Below are 15,680 nucleotides of genomic sequence, written 5' to 3'. Positions count from 1 at the left end.
GTCAAAAGGAATGCACACGCAGGGAGAGACAATTACATTTCCATACTCCTTCTTACACACATGCAGGTGTTGTATTCATTCCAGGAGGGTGCATGTCTTACCAAAACACGGGCTCGAATTTGAGAACAAGCTGCGACTAACGCGTTGTCTCTATCCACAGTGCGAAGCCGCTTCTAATATATGAATCCTTACCACCATGGCGGAAAATAAACCAAGTTTCTTACACGTGTCTTTTTCACTGGGAGAGTAGAGGAAAATAAATTGCTAAGTATGTTACACAAGAAACTAACCACTAAAACTTCTAAGTAAAGAAGGATCCAGATGTGGATACTGTTGATACCTAGTATGGTATTACTACAAAACCCGTTTCCATATGAGTTGGGAAATTGTGTTAGATGTAAATATGAACGGAATACAATGATTTGCAAATCCTTTTCAACCCATATTCAATTGAATGCACTACAAAGACAAGATATTTGATGTTCAAACTCATAAACTTTTTTTTTGTGCAAATAATAATTAACTTAGAATTTCATGGCTGCCACACGTGCCAAATTAGTTGGGAAAGGGCATGTTCACCACTGTGTTACATCACATTTTCTTTTAACAACAATCAATAAACGTTTGGGAACTGAGGAAACTAATTCTTGAAGCTTTGAAAGTTGAATTCTTTACCATTCTTGCTTTGCTGTACAGCTTAAGTTGTTCAACGGTCTTGTTGTCGTATTTTAAGCTTCATAATGCGCCACACATTTTCGATGGGAGACATGTCTGGACTGCAGGCGGGCCAGGAAAGTATCCGGACTCTTTTACTACGAAGCCACGCTGTTGTAACACGTGGCTTGGCATTGTTTTGCTGAAATAATGATAATGTTGCTGGGATGATAACATATGTTGCTCCAAAACCTGTAAGGACCATTCAGCATTTATTGTGCCTTCCCAGATGTGTAAGTTACCCATGCCTTGGGCACTAATACACCCCCATACTATCACAGATGCTGGCTTTTGAACTTTGTGCCTATAACAATCCGGATGGTTATTTTCCTCTTTGTTCTGGAGGACACCACGTCCACAGTTTCCAAATATAATTTGAAATGTGGACTCGTCAGACCACAGAACACTTTTCCACTTTGCATCAGTCCATCTTGGATGAGCTCGGGCCCAGCAAAGCCGGTGGTGTTCCTGGGTGTTGTTGATAAATGGCATTCGCTTTGCATAGTAGAGTTTTAACTTGCACTTACAGATGTAGCGACCAACTGTAGTTACTGACAGTGGTTTTATGAAGTGTTCCTGAGCCCATGTGGTGATATCCTTTACACACTGATGTCAGTTTTTGACGCAGTACCGCCTGAGGGATCAAAGGTCCGTATTATCATCGCTTACGTGCAGTGATTTCTCCAGATTCTCTGAACTTTTTGATGATTTTACGGACCGTAGATGGTAAAATCCCTAAATTCCTTGCAATAGCTCGTTGAGAAATGTTGTTCTAAAACTGTTCGACAATTTGCTTACAAATTGGTGACCCTCGCCCCATCCTTGTTTGTGAATTACTTAGCATTTCATGGAAGCTGCTTTTATACCCAATCATGGCACCCACCTGTTCCCAATTAGCCTGCACACCTGTGGAATGTTCCAAATAAGTGTTTGATGAGCATTCCTCAACTTTATCAGCATTTATTGCCACCTTTCCCAACTTCTTTGTCACGTGTTGCTGGCATCAAATTCTAAAGTTAATGATTATTTGCCAAAAAAAAAAAATGTTTATCAGTTTGAACCTGAAATATGTTGTCTTTGTAGCATATTCAACTGAATATGGGTTGAAAAGGATTTGCAAATCATTGTATTCCGTTTATATTTACATCGAACACAATTTCCCAACTCATATGGAAACGGGGTTTGTACAACAATACTAGCACATTTTACATTTAAGAAGTTAGGCCTGGTAAAAACATGTTATTTTGTTCACTTTTGTGACTTACTTTAGTTACTTGCTATACAACATTTTCAATTTTCTTATCAACGGTCAAAGTATTGGATCGGGATTTGAAATCGTATCAGACCTGAGGCCAAAATAATCAAATGTTGATCGGAGATCCCAATTGATTATAAAGAAAAATGTACTAGGTATTTACAGATGGTAATCATATGTTTGACTGGTTTAAAACCCCCCAAAATAGTGAAACTGACATTCAACATAGGGGTGTCCATACTTTTTCCACTAAAGGGGCCGCACACTGAAAAACAAAAGCACACGTGGGTCATTTTGATACATTTAATTTTCAAAACTGATACAATATATATTGTAACCCTTAGGGCTGGGGTAGGGAACCTATGGCTCTCGAGCCAGATGTGGCTCTTTTGATGACTGCATCTGGCTCTCAGATAAATCTTAGCTGAAGTTGCTTAACATAAGTAATTAATTATTCCGCTGGTAATCACGGTGTTAAAAATAACGTTCAAAATATAAAACATTCTCATGCATTTTAATTCAACCATCAGTTTTTTTTTACCGCACCTGTTCAAGAAGTTAATGGTAAAAAGAATTGTATTTATTATTGGTTAGCTTCAGAATAACAATGTGATTAAAAACAATAAGAGACTTATTGTACTCTAAAAATGTTGGTCTTACTTAAAAATGCACATATTTAGTTGTATTCAGGGCGGTATAGCTCGGTTGGTAGAGCGGCCGTGCCAGCAACTCGAGGGTTGCAGGTTCGATTCCCGCTTCCGCCATCCTAGTCACTGCCGTTGTGTCCTTGGGCAAGACACTTTACCCACCTGCTCCCAGTGCCACCCACACTGGTTTTAAAATGTAACTTAGATATTGGGTTTTACAATGTAAAGCACTTTGAGTCACTTGAGAAAAGCGCTATATAAATATAATTCACTTCACTTCACTTCAGTGTTAAAAAATATTATATGGCTCTTATGGAAATACATTTCTTAAAATATTTGGCTTTCATGGCTCTCGCAGCCAAAAAGGTTCCCGAACCCTGCCTTAGGGCTTCCCTCAATTTTGGTGAATGTTAAAGGTCCCTTGGGCCCCAAAGGGGTCTCAGTCAATAAAGTGTTAAAAATAAGTGCCAAGCAGGGAGTTATTGGGTCCCATTTTAACAGTCTTTGGTATGACTCGGCCGGGGTTTGAACTCATAACCTGCCTATCTCAAAACGCATACTCTAACCACTACGCCACTGAGTAAGTAAGGCCATGAGGAATAAGGCATTAATAAGTACTTAATAATGACCAATTAAGAGCCAATATGTTACTAATTTGCATGTTAATAAGTAACTAATTAATGGTGACTATGTTCCCCATACTAAAGTGTTACCTAATTTATTCATCCAGATTGAAAATTGACAACAATGTGTTGACTGATGGACATTATTGTCAGGCTTGTCCCTGACAGTGTGGCCACGTTTTAGTTTTTCCTCTCCTGTCTTTAGTTCCTGTCAGCACTCTTATTTTGTTTCTGTTTCCTGTTTGTCTCCCTGAGTGCTGTGTCCCCTCAGCTGATTGGCACCTGGCCACACCTGGTGTCAATCAGCCAGACACTATTCGAGCCTGTTTTGTCCTCCAGTCAGATGCTGGATTATTGTCGTGTGGTGTGGTGTGGTGTCGATGTCACCACTACCTATATACACTATATTGGGGACGGCGTGGCGCAGTGGGAGAGTGGCCGTGCGCAACCCGAGGGTCCCTGGTTCAAATCCCACCTAGTACCAACCTCGTCACGTCCGTTGTGTCTTGAGCAAGACACTTCACCCTTGCTCCTGATGGGTGCTGGTTGGCGCTTTGCATGGCAGCTCCCTCCATCAGTGTGTGAATGTGTGTGTGAATGGGTAAATGTGGAAGTAGTGTCAAAGCGCTTTGAGTATCTTGAAGGTAGAAAAGCGCTATACAAGTACAACCCATTTATCATTTATTTTTTTACCTGTCTTGTCGCCTGTAGCTTTGTCTACTTCTGTTCACTCTGTTCATGCCATAGTTCCGTCGTGTCACAGTAAGTGTTTTTGTTCTCAGCCACGTTTGTTATCCGCCTCGTGCTCGCCGTTTGTTTGTACCCTTCTGTTCGGTTTTGTCTTGGTGTCAAATTAAATGATGTTTTCTTACGCAATGTCTGCCTCCTTCCCTGCATCTTGGGGTTCGTCACCAACAAACTTTGACATTTATTCAGAAAATATAAATAACGACGAATAAAGATAGAATACAATTAACCGCGACATGTAAGAGTAAAAAAAAAACCCCGAACAACGTTATGATTTGTACATATTCAGAATGTGCTTGCTCCATTTCTAAACAAAGAAAACAATCATAAGTCATCTTTATTTTTAAGTTATCGTGCCGGGATTTCACCAGTCCGGCCCACTTGGGAGTAGATTTTTCTCCATGTGGACCATCCATCCATCCATCCATCCATCCATCCATCCATCCATCCATCCATCCATCCATCCATCTTCTTCCGCTTATCCGAGGTCGGGTCGCGGGGGCAACAGCCTAAGCAGGGAAACCCAGACTTCCCTCTCCCCAGCCACTTCGTCTAGTACGTTTTGGGAGATAACCAGACTCCATAGATACACTATATTGCCAAAAGTGTTTGGCCACCCATCCAAATGATGAGAATCAGGTGTCCTAATCACTTGGCCCGGTGTATTTAATCAAGCACTTAGGCATGGAGACTGTTTCTACAAACATTTGTGAAAGAATGGGCCGCTCTCAGTGATTTCCAGCGCGGAACTGTCATAGGATGCTACCTGTGCAACAAATCCAGTTGTGAAATTTCCCACCTTCGAAATATTCCAAAGTCAACTGTTAGCTTTCCGTCCATCCATCCATCATCTTCCACTTATCCGAGGTCGGGTCGCGGGGGCAACAGCCTAAGCATGGAAACCCAGACTTCCCTCTCCCCAGCCACTTCGTCTAGCTCTTCCCGGGGGATCCCGAGGCGTTCCCAGGCCAGCCGGGAGACATAGTCTTCCCAACGTGTCCTGGGTCTTCTCCGTGGCCTCCTACCGGTTGGACGTGCCCTGAACACCTCCCTAGGGAGGCGTTCGGGTGGCATCCTGACCAGATGCCCGAACCACCTCATCTGGCTCCTCTCGATGTGAAGGAGCAGCGGCTTTACTTTGAGTTCCTCCCGGATGGCAGAGCTTCTCACCCTATCTCTAAGGGAGAGCCCCGCCACACGGCGGAGGAAACTCATTTCGGCCGCTTGTACCCGTGATCTTATCCTTTCGATCATGACCCAAAGCTCATGACCATAGGTGAGGATGGGAACGTAGATCGACCGGTAAATTGAGAGCTTTGCCTTCCGGCTCAGCTCCTTCTTCACCACAACGGATCGGTTCAACGTCCGCATTACTGCAGACGCCGCACCGATCCGCCTGTCGATCTCACGACCCACTCTTCCCCCACTCGTGAACAAGACTCCTAGGTACTTGAACTCCTCCACTTGGGGCAGGGTCTCCTCCCCAACCCGGAGATGGCACTCCACCCTTTTCCGGGCGAGAACCATGGACTCGGACTTGGAGGTGCTGATTCTCATTCCGGTCGCTTCACACTCGGCAGCGAAGAGCTGAAGATCCCGGTCAGATGAAGCCATCAGGACCACATCATCTGCAAAAAGCAGAGACCTAATCCTGCGGTCACCAAACCGGAACCCCTCAACGCCTTGACTGCGCCTAGAAATTCTGTCCATAAAAGTTATGAACAGAATCGGTGACAAAGGACAGCCTTGGCGGAGTCCAACCCTCACTGGAAATGTGTTCGACTTACTGCCAGCAATGCGGACCAAGCTCTGGCACTGATCATACAGGGAGCGGACCGCCACAATAAGACAGTCCGATACCCCATACTCTCTGAGCACTCCCCACAGGACTTCCCGAGGGACACGGTCGAATGCCTTCTCCAAGTCCACGAAGCACATGCAGACTGGTTGGGCAAACTCGCATGCACCCTCAAGAACCCTGCGGAGATCCATGTGGATCCCGGTCTAAAATTAATTTGACACCCATTGGTGGGGACGAAAACCGACGTCAAACGCGACTTTTCCGACTTCATTTTGTACGAGCTCTCACTTGTGGGCCCGATAGAAGCGTTTCCTGATGAACACAGTTTGACGCTTGGCAGTCAGTGGACGCAGCAGCTGTATCGGTCACGTTTTTGTTTTTTTCTTAAAGTGACATTCGCACACACAGAGGCGTCAGGGGTCACGGTATCACTCCTTGTGTTTCATAAGGCATCGTTTCTTCAGTATCATTTGAAGGAAAATAGCTAGCAGTTTAATTAGGCTTGAATACAACACCCATGCGGGCACATAAGGCCCCGACTGCTGTGTTTATTAAGGCCTAATATGTCTTTCGGTTTCTAAAAGGAATGTCAATTAAATGCTGCTCCGTGTACTTTGCGGTGTCGGATGTTTGGAAATGTTTCCTGGCAGTAAACGAACAATTCTAAGCACTTTGCTTATCCCTGCTGCTATTATTAGGGCTGTCGTCGGATGAAGAAGATGCTGCATGTGCGATAGTAGTGTTGCATTGATAACAAGCAGAATCGCTTCAATGCAAGTAAGATGAAATATCTCAAATAAGGGTGATATTTGTTTATTTTCTGTCTGATAAGATAATTCTTCTCACTAAGCAGATTTTATGTTCGAGTGTTTTACTTGTTTTAAGGGTTTTGGTCCTAAATGATCTCAGTAAGACATTGCAGCTTGTTGCTGGGATGTTATGGAGTAAAACATGCTTGAAACTAGAATATCAAATGTTGCAAAGCTGTGTCATCAACACTCACAAGTATAAAACTATTTTTTTTTGAGTACCGTACTTTTCGGAGTATAAGTCGCACCTGCCGAAAATGCATAATAAAGAAGGAAAAAAACATATATAAGTCGCAAGTTGCATTTTTTGGAGAAATTAACACCAAGAATCGACATTTGAAAGGCAATTTAAAATTAAAGCTGCAAGCAGCGTTGGTCGGGTCCGCCTTTGGCTGCTGCCCCCGAGACCCACGGCCGGTTAAGCGTTAGAAGACACATTGGAGCCACTATACTGAGAATCTAATGCATTGTGAAAGTAATGCAGTTGTTTATTGAAGTGAAAATATCAAACTTCCTGTTGATATTTCCTAAAGTATGTTAATTATTAAAATGTAGGTCTAAGTGAGACCTACATAGTGTTTTTTGTTTCATGTCTCTCTGACATTCCTACCGGAAGTTACAAGCAGTTTTGTCTGTGTTTTCTTCCTAGGAGCAGTTTGTCCGTGTTGTATTCCTAGGGGGCGGTAGAGCGCAATTCTGAGTTTTGAGGTTAGGTTTTTTCATCAGATCGCAATTTTTGCCAGACCTGATGTGTGTGTCAAGTTTGGTGAGTTTAGAAGCATTTTAAGGGGGTCAAATAACAGCTCAAAGAGGCAAAAATTAAATTTTTTAGGAGACTTTGCACAGGGGTTCTTTGAAGGCGCGTAAAATCAAAACCTGAGAACTTATCAAAACTCTGTTCCATACTTTTAATCAGAAGGGTTCAATCTCTCTCCTGTGCGAGTTTGAAGCCAAAACAACAAACGCACTCAGAGGAGATAATGTTTGAAGAAAGGTGACCGGTTTTTACAAAACTTTTGTTTTGAAAGGGGGATTGCAAACTTCCTGTTGATTTTCTTTGGGGGTTGTCAATCTATGAAATGTAGGTCTAAGCGAGACCTACACAGAGGTTTTTGTTTCATGTCTCTCCGACATTCTTACCGGAAGTTACAAGCAATTTTTTCTGTGTTTTCTTCCTAGGAGCAGTTTTTTCAGTGTTTTATTCAAAAATAGCGCTAGAGCGGAATTTTGAGTTTTGGGGTTTGGTTTTTTCATTAGATCGCAATATTCGCCAGTCCTTATGTGTGCGCCAATTTTGGTGACTTTTGAAGCATTTTAAAGGGGTCAAATTACAGCGCAAAGAGGCAAAAATAGCATTTTTTGCGAACATTTTATTTTGAAGGGGTTTTTGCCAACTTCCTGTAGATTTTTGCTGAAAGAAGTGAGTGTATGAAAATTGGGTCTAAGTCAGACCTACATAGGAGTTTTTGTTTCATGTCGCTATGACATTCCTAACAGAAGTTACATGCAGTTTTGTCTGTAATTTTTTCCTAGGGGGCGCTAGAGCGCAATTTTCATTTTGGGGGATTGGTTGCTTAATATGTTGGGAAGGTTTGCTGTACCGACGTGTGTGTCAAATATGGTGAGTTTTGAAGCATGTTAAGGGGGTCAAATTACAGCGCGCAGGTGTGGAATAATTATGAAACACAGCAGTTTCAATAGGGTCCTTGGCCCATGGCAAAGGACTCCACAGGAGTCCTTAGCCATGGGCCTGCGGACCCTAATAAATAAAGAATAGTGAACAACAGGCTGAATAAGTGTATGTTATATGAGGCATAGATAACCAACTGAGAAGTTGCCTGGTAAGAGTCATTCAAATAACTATAACATATAGAACAGGGGTCGGCAACCCGCGGCTCCGGAACCGCATGCGGCTCTTTGGCAACTCTGATGTGGCTCAGCTGCATAATCGCCCACCCCCTAGACTGTTACGGGGGGGATTCCGATGCCTCTCCCGGACATCACCCGGGGTCAACGTTCTCCGATTTTCACTAGGACTCTAACATTGAGAGCGTGCCATGATGGCTTTACTTTTAACGTCCTCTACAACATGTCATCGCGCCCGCCTTTACGCAAATAATATAATTTCGCTGCTTCTATCGTCACATGTACGAGATTGCGAGGCATCCCGGGTGATACAGGTTACACTGAAGGTTGTGATATAAATAACTTTAACACTCTCACTAATATGCGCCACACTGTGAACCCACACCAAACAAGAATGACAAACACAGTTCGGGAGAACATCCTCACAGTAACACAACATAAACGCAACACCACAAATACCCAGAATCCTTTGCATCCATGACGTTTCCTGACTATATTATACAACCCCGCGCCCCGAACCCCACCCACCCCAACTGATACGGAGATGGGGTTGAAAGTGGGGGTTTGGTGCTATACCAAACAAGCTGTCACTCCTAATCGCTAAATCCCATGAAATCTTATACGTCTAGTCTCTTACGTGAATGAGCTAAATAATATTATTTGATATTTCACGGTAACGTGTCAATAATTTCACACATAAGTCGCTCCTGAGTATAAGTCGCACTAAACTATGAAAAAACTATGAACTATGAACTATGAAAAAAATGGGACATATAGTACGAAAAATACGGTAATAATTTCTTATTTCAAGCATGAACAAAAAAAAAAATTCATGATTTTGACACAAACGTGTCTCATAATTAAAACAGATGACAGCCAAATGGACTTTGCGGTTTTATTTTCAATGAAACAAGAGAAAATAGGTACTCCTAAAGTAGTGCAGTTGGCACAGTAGAGTAAACTGACAATTAATATTTAAACATTGTAATATGTGTCATTTTGTAACAATTTTGAACAGAAATAGTTCATGCACATTCAGATAAATTCTTCCAAATTACAATAAAAAAATTTTTGGGCTGTATGTATGCGCACTAGTTGACTGAAAGAGCGCACACTTGGCACGATAATGTCATGTTGTCGATGGAAAAATGCATTTTTCGACCATGTGATTTGCCTGAGCGGCTAGGAGACCCCGAGAGTAACATGCAGCAAATTAGTTTTTAGTATAAGTTTGCTAGTTTCAAGAAAAGTATTGCCGAGCGCATATCATTATGTCAAGATAAAGGCACTGGCATTTACGTAATTTAAGAATATTTTTCAACAAATTGAGCAAAAAGGTCTCTCTTTTTTTCTACCAAGAAAAGTGCACTCGTTATTAATGAGAATATACTTATTTTAAGCTATTTTTGGGTTCTTTGAAGTTAGCTAATTTTACTTGTTTTGGAAAGTCTTGACATGCCACATTTTTATGTTCTATTGCAGTGGTTCTTAACCTTGTTGGAGGTACCGAACCCCACCAGTTTCAAATGCGCATTCACCGAACCCTTCTTTAGTGAAAAATAAAATGATATTTTTTTTTTCGGCTTCAAACTCGCACAGGAGAGAGTTTGAACCCTTCTGATTAAAAGTTATCGAAAGAGTTTTGGTTACTTCTCCGGCTTTGATTTTACGCGCCTTCAAAGAACCCCTGTGCAAAGTTTCCTACAAAAATTCATTTTTGGCTCTTTGAGCTTTAATTTGACCCCCTTAAAATGCTTCTAAGTGCCAGTTAAAGCTCTACTATGCAAAGCGAAAGCCATTTATCAACAACATCCAGAAACGCAGATCTGTAATTTGACCCCCTTAACATGCTTCAAAACTCACCAAATTTTGCACACACATCAGGACTGGCGAAAATTGCCATCTAATAAAAAACCAAACCCTAAAAGTCAAAATTGCGCTCTAGCGCCCCCTAGGAAAAAACCCAGACAAAACTGCTTGTAACTTCTGTTAGGAATGTCGTAGAGACATGAAACAAAAACCTCTATGTAGGTCTGACTTCGACCAGGGCTTGGGTTGCAGGGGCGGCAGCCAAAGGTGGACCCGACCAACGCTGCTTGCAGCTTTAATTTTACTTGTTTTGGAAAGTCTTGACATGCCACATTTTTATGTTCTATTGCAGTGGTTCTTAACCTTGTTGGAGGTACCGAACCCCACCAGTTTCAAATGCGCATTCACCGAACCCTTCTTTAGTGAAAAATAAAATGATATTTTTTTTTTCGGCTTCAAACTCGCACAGGAGAGAGTTTGAACCCTTCTGATTAAAAGTTATCGAAAGAGTTTTGGTTACTTCTCCGGCTTTGATTTTACGCGCCTTCAAAGAACCCCTGTGCAAAGTTTCCTACAAAAATTCATTTTTGGCTCTTTGAGCTTTAATTTGACCCCCTTAAAATGCTTCTAAGTGCCAGTTAAAGCTCTACTATGCAAAGCGAAAGCCATTTATCAACAACATCCAGAAACGCAGATCTGTAATTTGACCCCCTTAACATGCTTCAAAACTCACCAAATTTTGCACACACATCAGGACTGGCGAAAATTGCCATCTAATAAAAAACCAAACCCTAAAAGTCAAAATTGCGCTCTAGCGCCCCCTAGGAAAAAACCCAGACAAAACTGCGTGTAACTTCTGTTAGGAATGTCGTAGAGACATGAAACAAAAACCTCTATGTAGGTCTGACTTCGACCAGGGCTTGGGTTGCAGGGGCGGCAGCCAAAGGTGGACCCGACCAACGCTGCTTGCAGCTTTAATTTTACTTGTTTTGGAAAGTCTTGACATGCCACATTTTTATGTTCTATTGCAGTGGTTCTTAACCTTGTTGGAGGTACCGAACCCCACCAGTTTCAAATGCGCATTCACCGAACCCTTCTTTAGTGAAAAATAAAATGATGGTTTTTTTTCGGCTTCAAACTCGCACAGGAGAGAGTTTGAACCCTTCTGATTAAAAGTTATCGAAAGAGTTTTGATTACTTCTCCGGCTTTGATTTTACGCGCCTTCAAAGAACCCCTGTGCAAAGTTTCCTAAAAAATATGATTTTTGGCTCTTTGAGCTTTAATTTGACCCCCTTAAAATGCTTCTAAGTGCTAGTTAAAGCTCTACTATGCAAAGCGAAAGCCATTGATCAACAACATCCAGAAACGCAGATCTGTAATTTGACCCCCTTAACATGCTTCAAGACTCACCAAATTTTGCACACACATCAGGACTGGCGAAAATTGCCATCTAATAAAAAAACAACCCCCAAAAGTCAAAATTGCGCTCTAGCGCCCCCTAGGAAAAAACCCAAACAAAACTGCTTGTAACTTCTGTTAGGAATGTCGTAGAGACATGAAACAAAAACCTCTGTGTAGGTCTGACTTCGACCCGGGCTTGGGTTGTGGGGGCGGCAGCCAAAGGCGGACCAGACCAACGCTGCTTGCAGCTTTAATTTAACTTTTTTTGGAAAGTCTTGACATGCCACATTTTTATGTTCTATTGCAGTGGTTCTTAACCTTGTTGGAGGTACCGAACCCCACCAGTTTCAAATGCGCATTCACCGAACCCTTCTTTAGTGAAAAATAAAATGATGTTTTTTTTCGGCTTCAAACTCGCACAGGAGAGAGTTTGAACCCTTCTGATTAAAAGTTATCGAAAGAGTTTTGATTACTGCTCCGGCTTTGATTTTACACGCCTTCAAAGAACCCCTGTGCAAAGTTTCCTAAAAAATTTCATTTTTGGCTCTTTGAGCTTTAATTTGACCCCCTTAAAATGCTTCTAAGTGCTAGTTAAAGCTCTACTATGCAAAGCGAAAGCCATTTATCAACAACATCCAGAAACGCAGATCTGTAATTTGACCCCCTTAACATGCTTCAAAACTCACCAAATTTTGCACACACATCAGGACTGGCGAAAATTGCCATTTAATAAAAAACCAAACCCTAAAAGTCCAAATTACGCTCTAGCGCCCCCTAGGAAAAAACCCAGACAAAACTGCTTGTAACTTCTGTTAGGAATGTCGTAGAGACATGAAACAAAAACCTCTATGTAGGTCTGACTTCGACCAGGGCTTGGGTTGCGGGGGCGGCAGCCAAAGGCGGACCCGACCAACGCTGCTTGCAGCTTTAATTTGACTTGTTTTGGAAAGTCTTGACATGCCACATTTTCATGTTCTATTGCAGTGGTTCTTAACCTTGTTGGAAGTACCGAACCCCACCAGTTTCAAATGCGCATTCACCGAAACCTTCTTTAGTGAAAAATAAAATGTTTTTTTTTTTTAATTCAAGACAAAGTTTAATGGTTTTTTTTTACTGGTGCAAAAAATGAACCGTGGATGAACATCGCCTTGTTCAAAGAACAAAACCAACACAAAGCATGAACTCACAACAAATGACACACCTGCAAATTTCTCATGTTCTGTGGTCACGTTTTGTTTAGTTATGTTCTGTTGGTTTAAGACTCTTTTTAGTCATAAATCAATCAATCAATGTTTACTTATATAGCCCTAAATCACTAGTGTCTCAAAGGGCTGCACAAACCACTACGACATCCTCGGTAGGCCCACATAAGGGCAAGGAAAACTCACACCCAGTGGGACGTCGGTGACAATGATGACTATGAGAACCTTGGAGAGGAGGAAAGCAATGGATGTCGAGCGGGTCTAACATGATACTGTGAAAGTTCAATCCATAATGGATCCAATACAGTCGCGAGAGTCCAGTCCAAAGCGGATCCAACACAGCAGCGAGAGTCCCGTTCACAGCGGAGCCAGCAGGAAAACATCCCAAGCGGAGGCGGATCAGCAGCGCAGAGATGTCCCCCTCCACAAGGGAGAGTGGGACATAGGAGAAAAAGAAAAGAAACGGCAGATCAACTGGTCGAAAAAGGGAGTCTGTTTAAAGGCTAGAGTATACAATTGAGTTTTAAGGTGAGACTTAAATGCTTCTACTGAGGTGGCATCTCAAACTGTTACCGGGAGGGCATTCCAGAGTACTGGAGCCCGAAATGAAAACGCTCTATAGCCCGCAGACTTTTTTTGGGCTTTGGGAATCACTAATAAGCCGGAGTCCTTTGAACGCAGATTTCTTGCCGGGACATATGGTACAATACAATCGGCAAGATAGGCTGGAGCTAGACCGTGTAGTATTTTATACGTAAGTAGTAAAACCTTAAAGTCACATCTTAAGTGCACAGGAAGCCAGTGCAGGTGAGCCAGTACAGGCGTAATGTGATCAAACTTTCTTGTTCTTGTCAAAAGTCTAGCAGCCGCATTTTGTACCAACTGTAATCTTTTAATGCTAGACATGGGGAGACCCGAAAATAATACGTTACAGTAATCGAGACGAGACGTAACAAACGCATGGATAATGATCTTAGCGTCTTTAGTGGACAGAATGGAGCGAATTTTAGCGATATTACGGAGATGAAAGAAGGCCGTTTTAGTAACGCTTTTAATGTGTGCCTCAAAGGAGAGAGTTGGGTCAAAGATAACACCCAGATTCTTTACCGTGTCGCCTTGTTTAATTGTTTGGTTGTCAAATGTCAGAGTTGTATCATTAAATAGAGGTCGGTGTCTAGCAGGACCGATAATCAGCATTTCCGTTTTTTTGGCGTTGAGTTGCAAAAAGTTAGCGGACATCCATTGTTTAATTTCATTAAGACACGCCTCCAGCTGACTACAATCCGGCGTGTTGGTCAGCTTTAGGGGCATGTAGAGTTGGGTGTCATCAGCATAACAGTGAAAGCTAATACTGTATTTGCGTATGATGTCACCTAGCGGCAGCATGTAGATGCATGTAGTCCCTGTTTACGCTCCTTTATCTTGTCACCATGATGACCGATTAGTTCACCTGTACTCATTTAGACGCACGCACCTGATTTGTTTCGGACTCACGCACCTGTGTTAATCATGTCACTATTATTTAAGCTTATAGTTGCCAGGCGTCATTGTTGTTGTTTCGCCATGCTGTGTTCGCTCTGGTTATGTATCGCTCTGCCCATTTCCTTCCAAGTAAGTTTTGTTTATTCATGTCACGTTTAGCGAGTCCTTTGTTTCATATCCACAGTTTTGCCTTTGTGGTAGTTTTTATTTTTTATTTTTTAGCCAGGTTTGTTCTACGCCTTATGCACGCCTTTAGTTTGCACTTTTTTTTTTTTAATAGATAAATTCAAATATGTATTTACCTTCACGCCATGTCCCGTCACCTTCCTTTGCATTCTTGGAAAACAAACCACACCATAGCCCCCGTTCTGACAAAATTAGTGGGACCCCTGAGACCAACTCACCGAACCCCTAGGGTTCGTTCGAACCCAGTTTAAGAACCACTGTTCTATTGGCAGAAAATTTCACTTAGTTCAAGTAAAATACTCCTCATTTTTGTAATTTTTTTGTCTTGTTTTTCAACACTGACTTTTTGCAGTGTTCCTGCAGGACCTGTATGTGATTCACCAAACATGACACGTGCATTTTAATATTTTTTGTGCATTGATCGTTATTATACAGGCATTTATTTGCTCGGCTGCCCGACAGCCAGAGAACACATGGTCACACCGCCTCCAGGGAAGAGGTGGAGGCTTCGTTTTGAACACCTGCTTTATGTTACCAATTAAAGTAACTTTATACTCTACAGGGGATTTTTTCTCTTCACACTTTCAAGGAGAAATGTCAGAGTCAGGGCGCAGTGCAACTATGTCAGGCCCCCTGGGCAGTTGGGGGGAGTTCATCATGACTTTGCTTATGGGCACCCGGGCTGTGCTCCTGGCTTCTCTCCAGCAACCTGTCCCAATGGCCAAATCTGTAAAGATTTAGCTACAGCTGTCATGTCTTGATCCGACCCCCCCTCTCACACAAATGCTGACTATGTTGTTATATTATTTTTTAATTGTTTTTAGCCTTTTCCACCGAGAAAGGCAACCACAGGACGTGTGGTTCACATCTGCAACCTCCCCGAGGGCAGCTGCACAGAGAATGATGTCATCAACCTGGGAATTCCTTTCGGCAAAGTAACCAATTACATCCTGATGCGTTCTACCCATCAGGTATGGCGACAGCACAATTCTTTTCTTATCCATCATTATTGGTGCTTAGCTACGTTGGATCTGCATACAGTTTTTTGTACACTGCTACTTGTCGAGATTTAACTTTTTTTTCTACAAACCCCGTTTCCGTATGAGTTGGGAAATTGTTGTTAGATGTAAATACAAA

The 15,680-nt window shown here is 42.2% G+C and overlaps 1 protein-coding gene across 2 annotated transcripts in view; it reads left to right on the top strand.

Moving 5' to 3' along the window:
- The window catches only part of rbm20 (RNA binding motif protein 20), a 152,479-nt gene that overhangs the window by 105,023 nt on the left and 31,776 nt on the right, over positions 1-15,680 (top strand). For both annotated transcript variants that reach the window (XM_061880483.1, XM_061880485.1), the window contains exon 6: positions 15,368-15,514. In XM_061880483.1, coding sequence (XP_061736467.1) covers positions 15,368-15,514 — 147 coding nt within the window. The remainder of the gene's footprint in view (positions 1-15,367; positions 15,515-15,680) is intronic.

Source organism: Nerophis ophidion, linkage group LG20 (assembly GCF_033978795.1).
Source record: "Nerophis ophidion isolate RoL-2023_Sa linkage group LG20, RoL_Noph_v1.0, whole genome shotgun sequence".
Lineage (NCBI taxonomy): Eukaryota > Metazoa > Chordata > Actinopteri > Syngnathiformes > Syngnathidae > Nerophis > Nerophis ophidion.
Note: the sequence above shows the minus strand (reverse complement) of the source record. Positions and strands in the feature narration are given on the sequence as shown.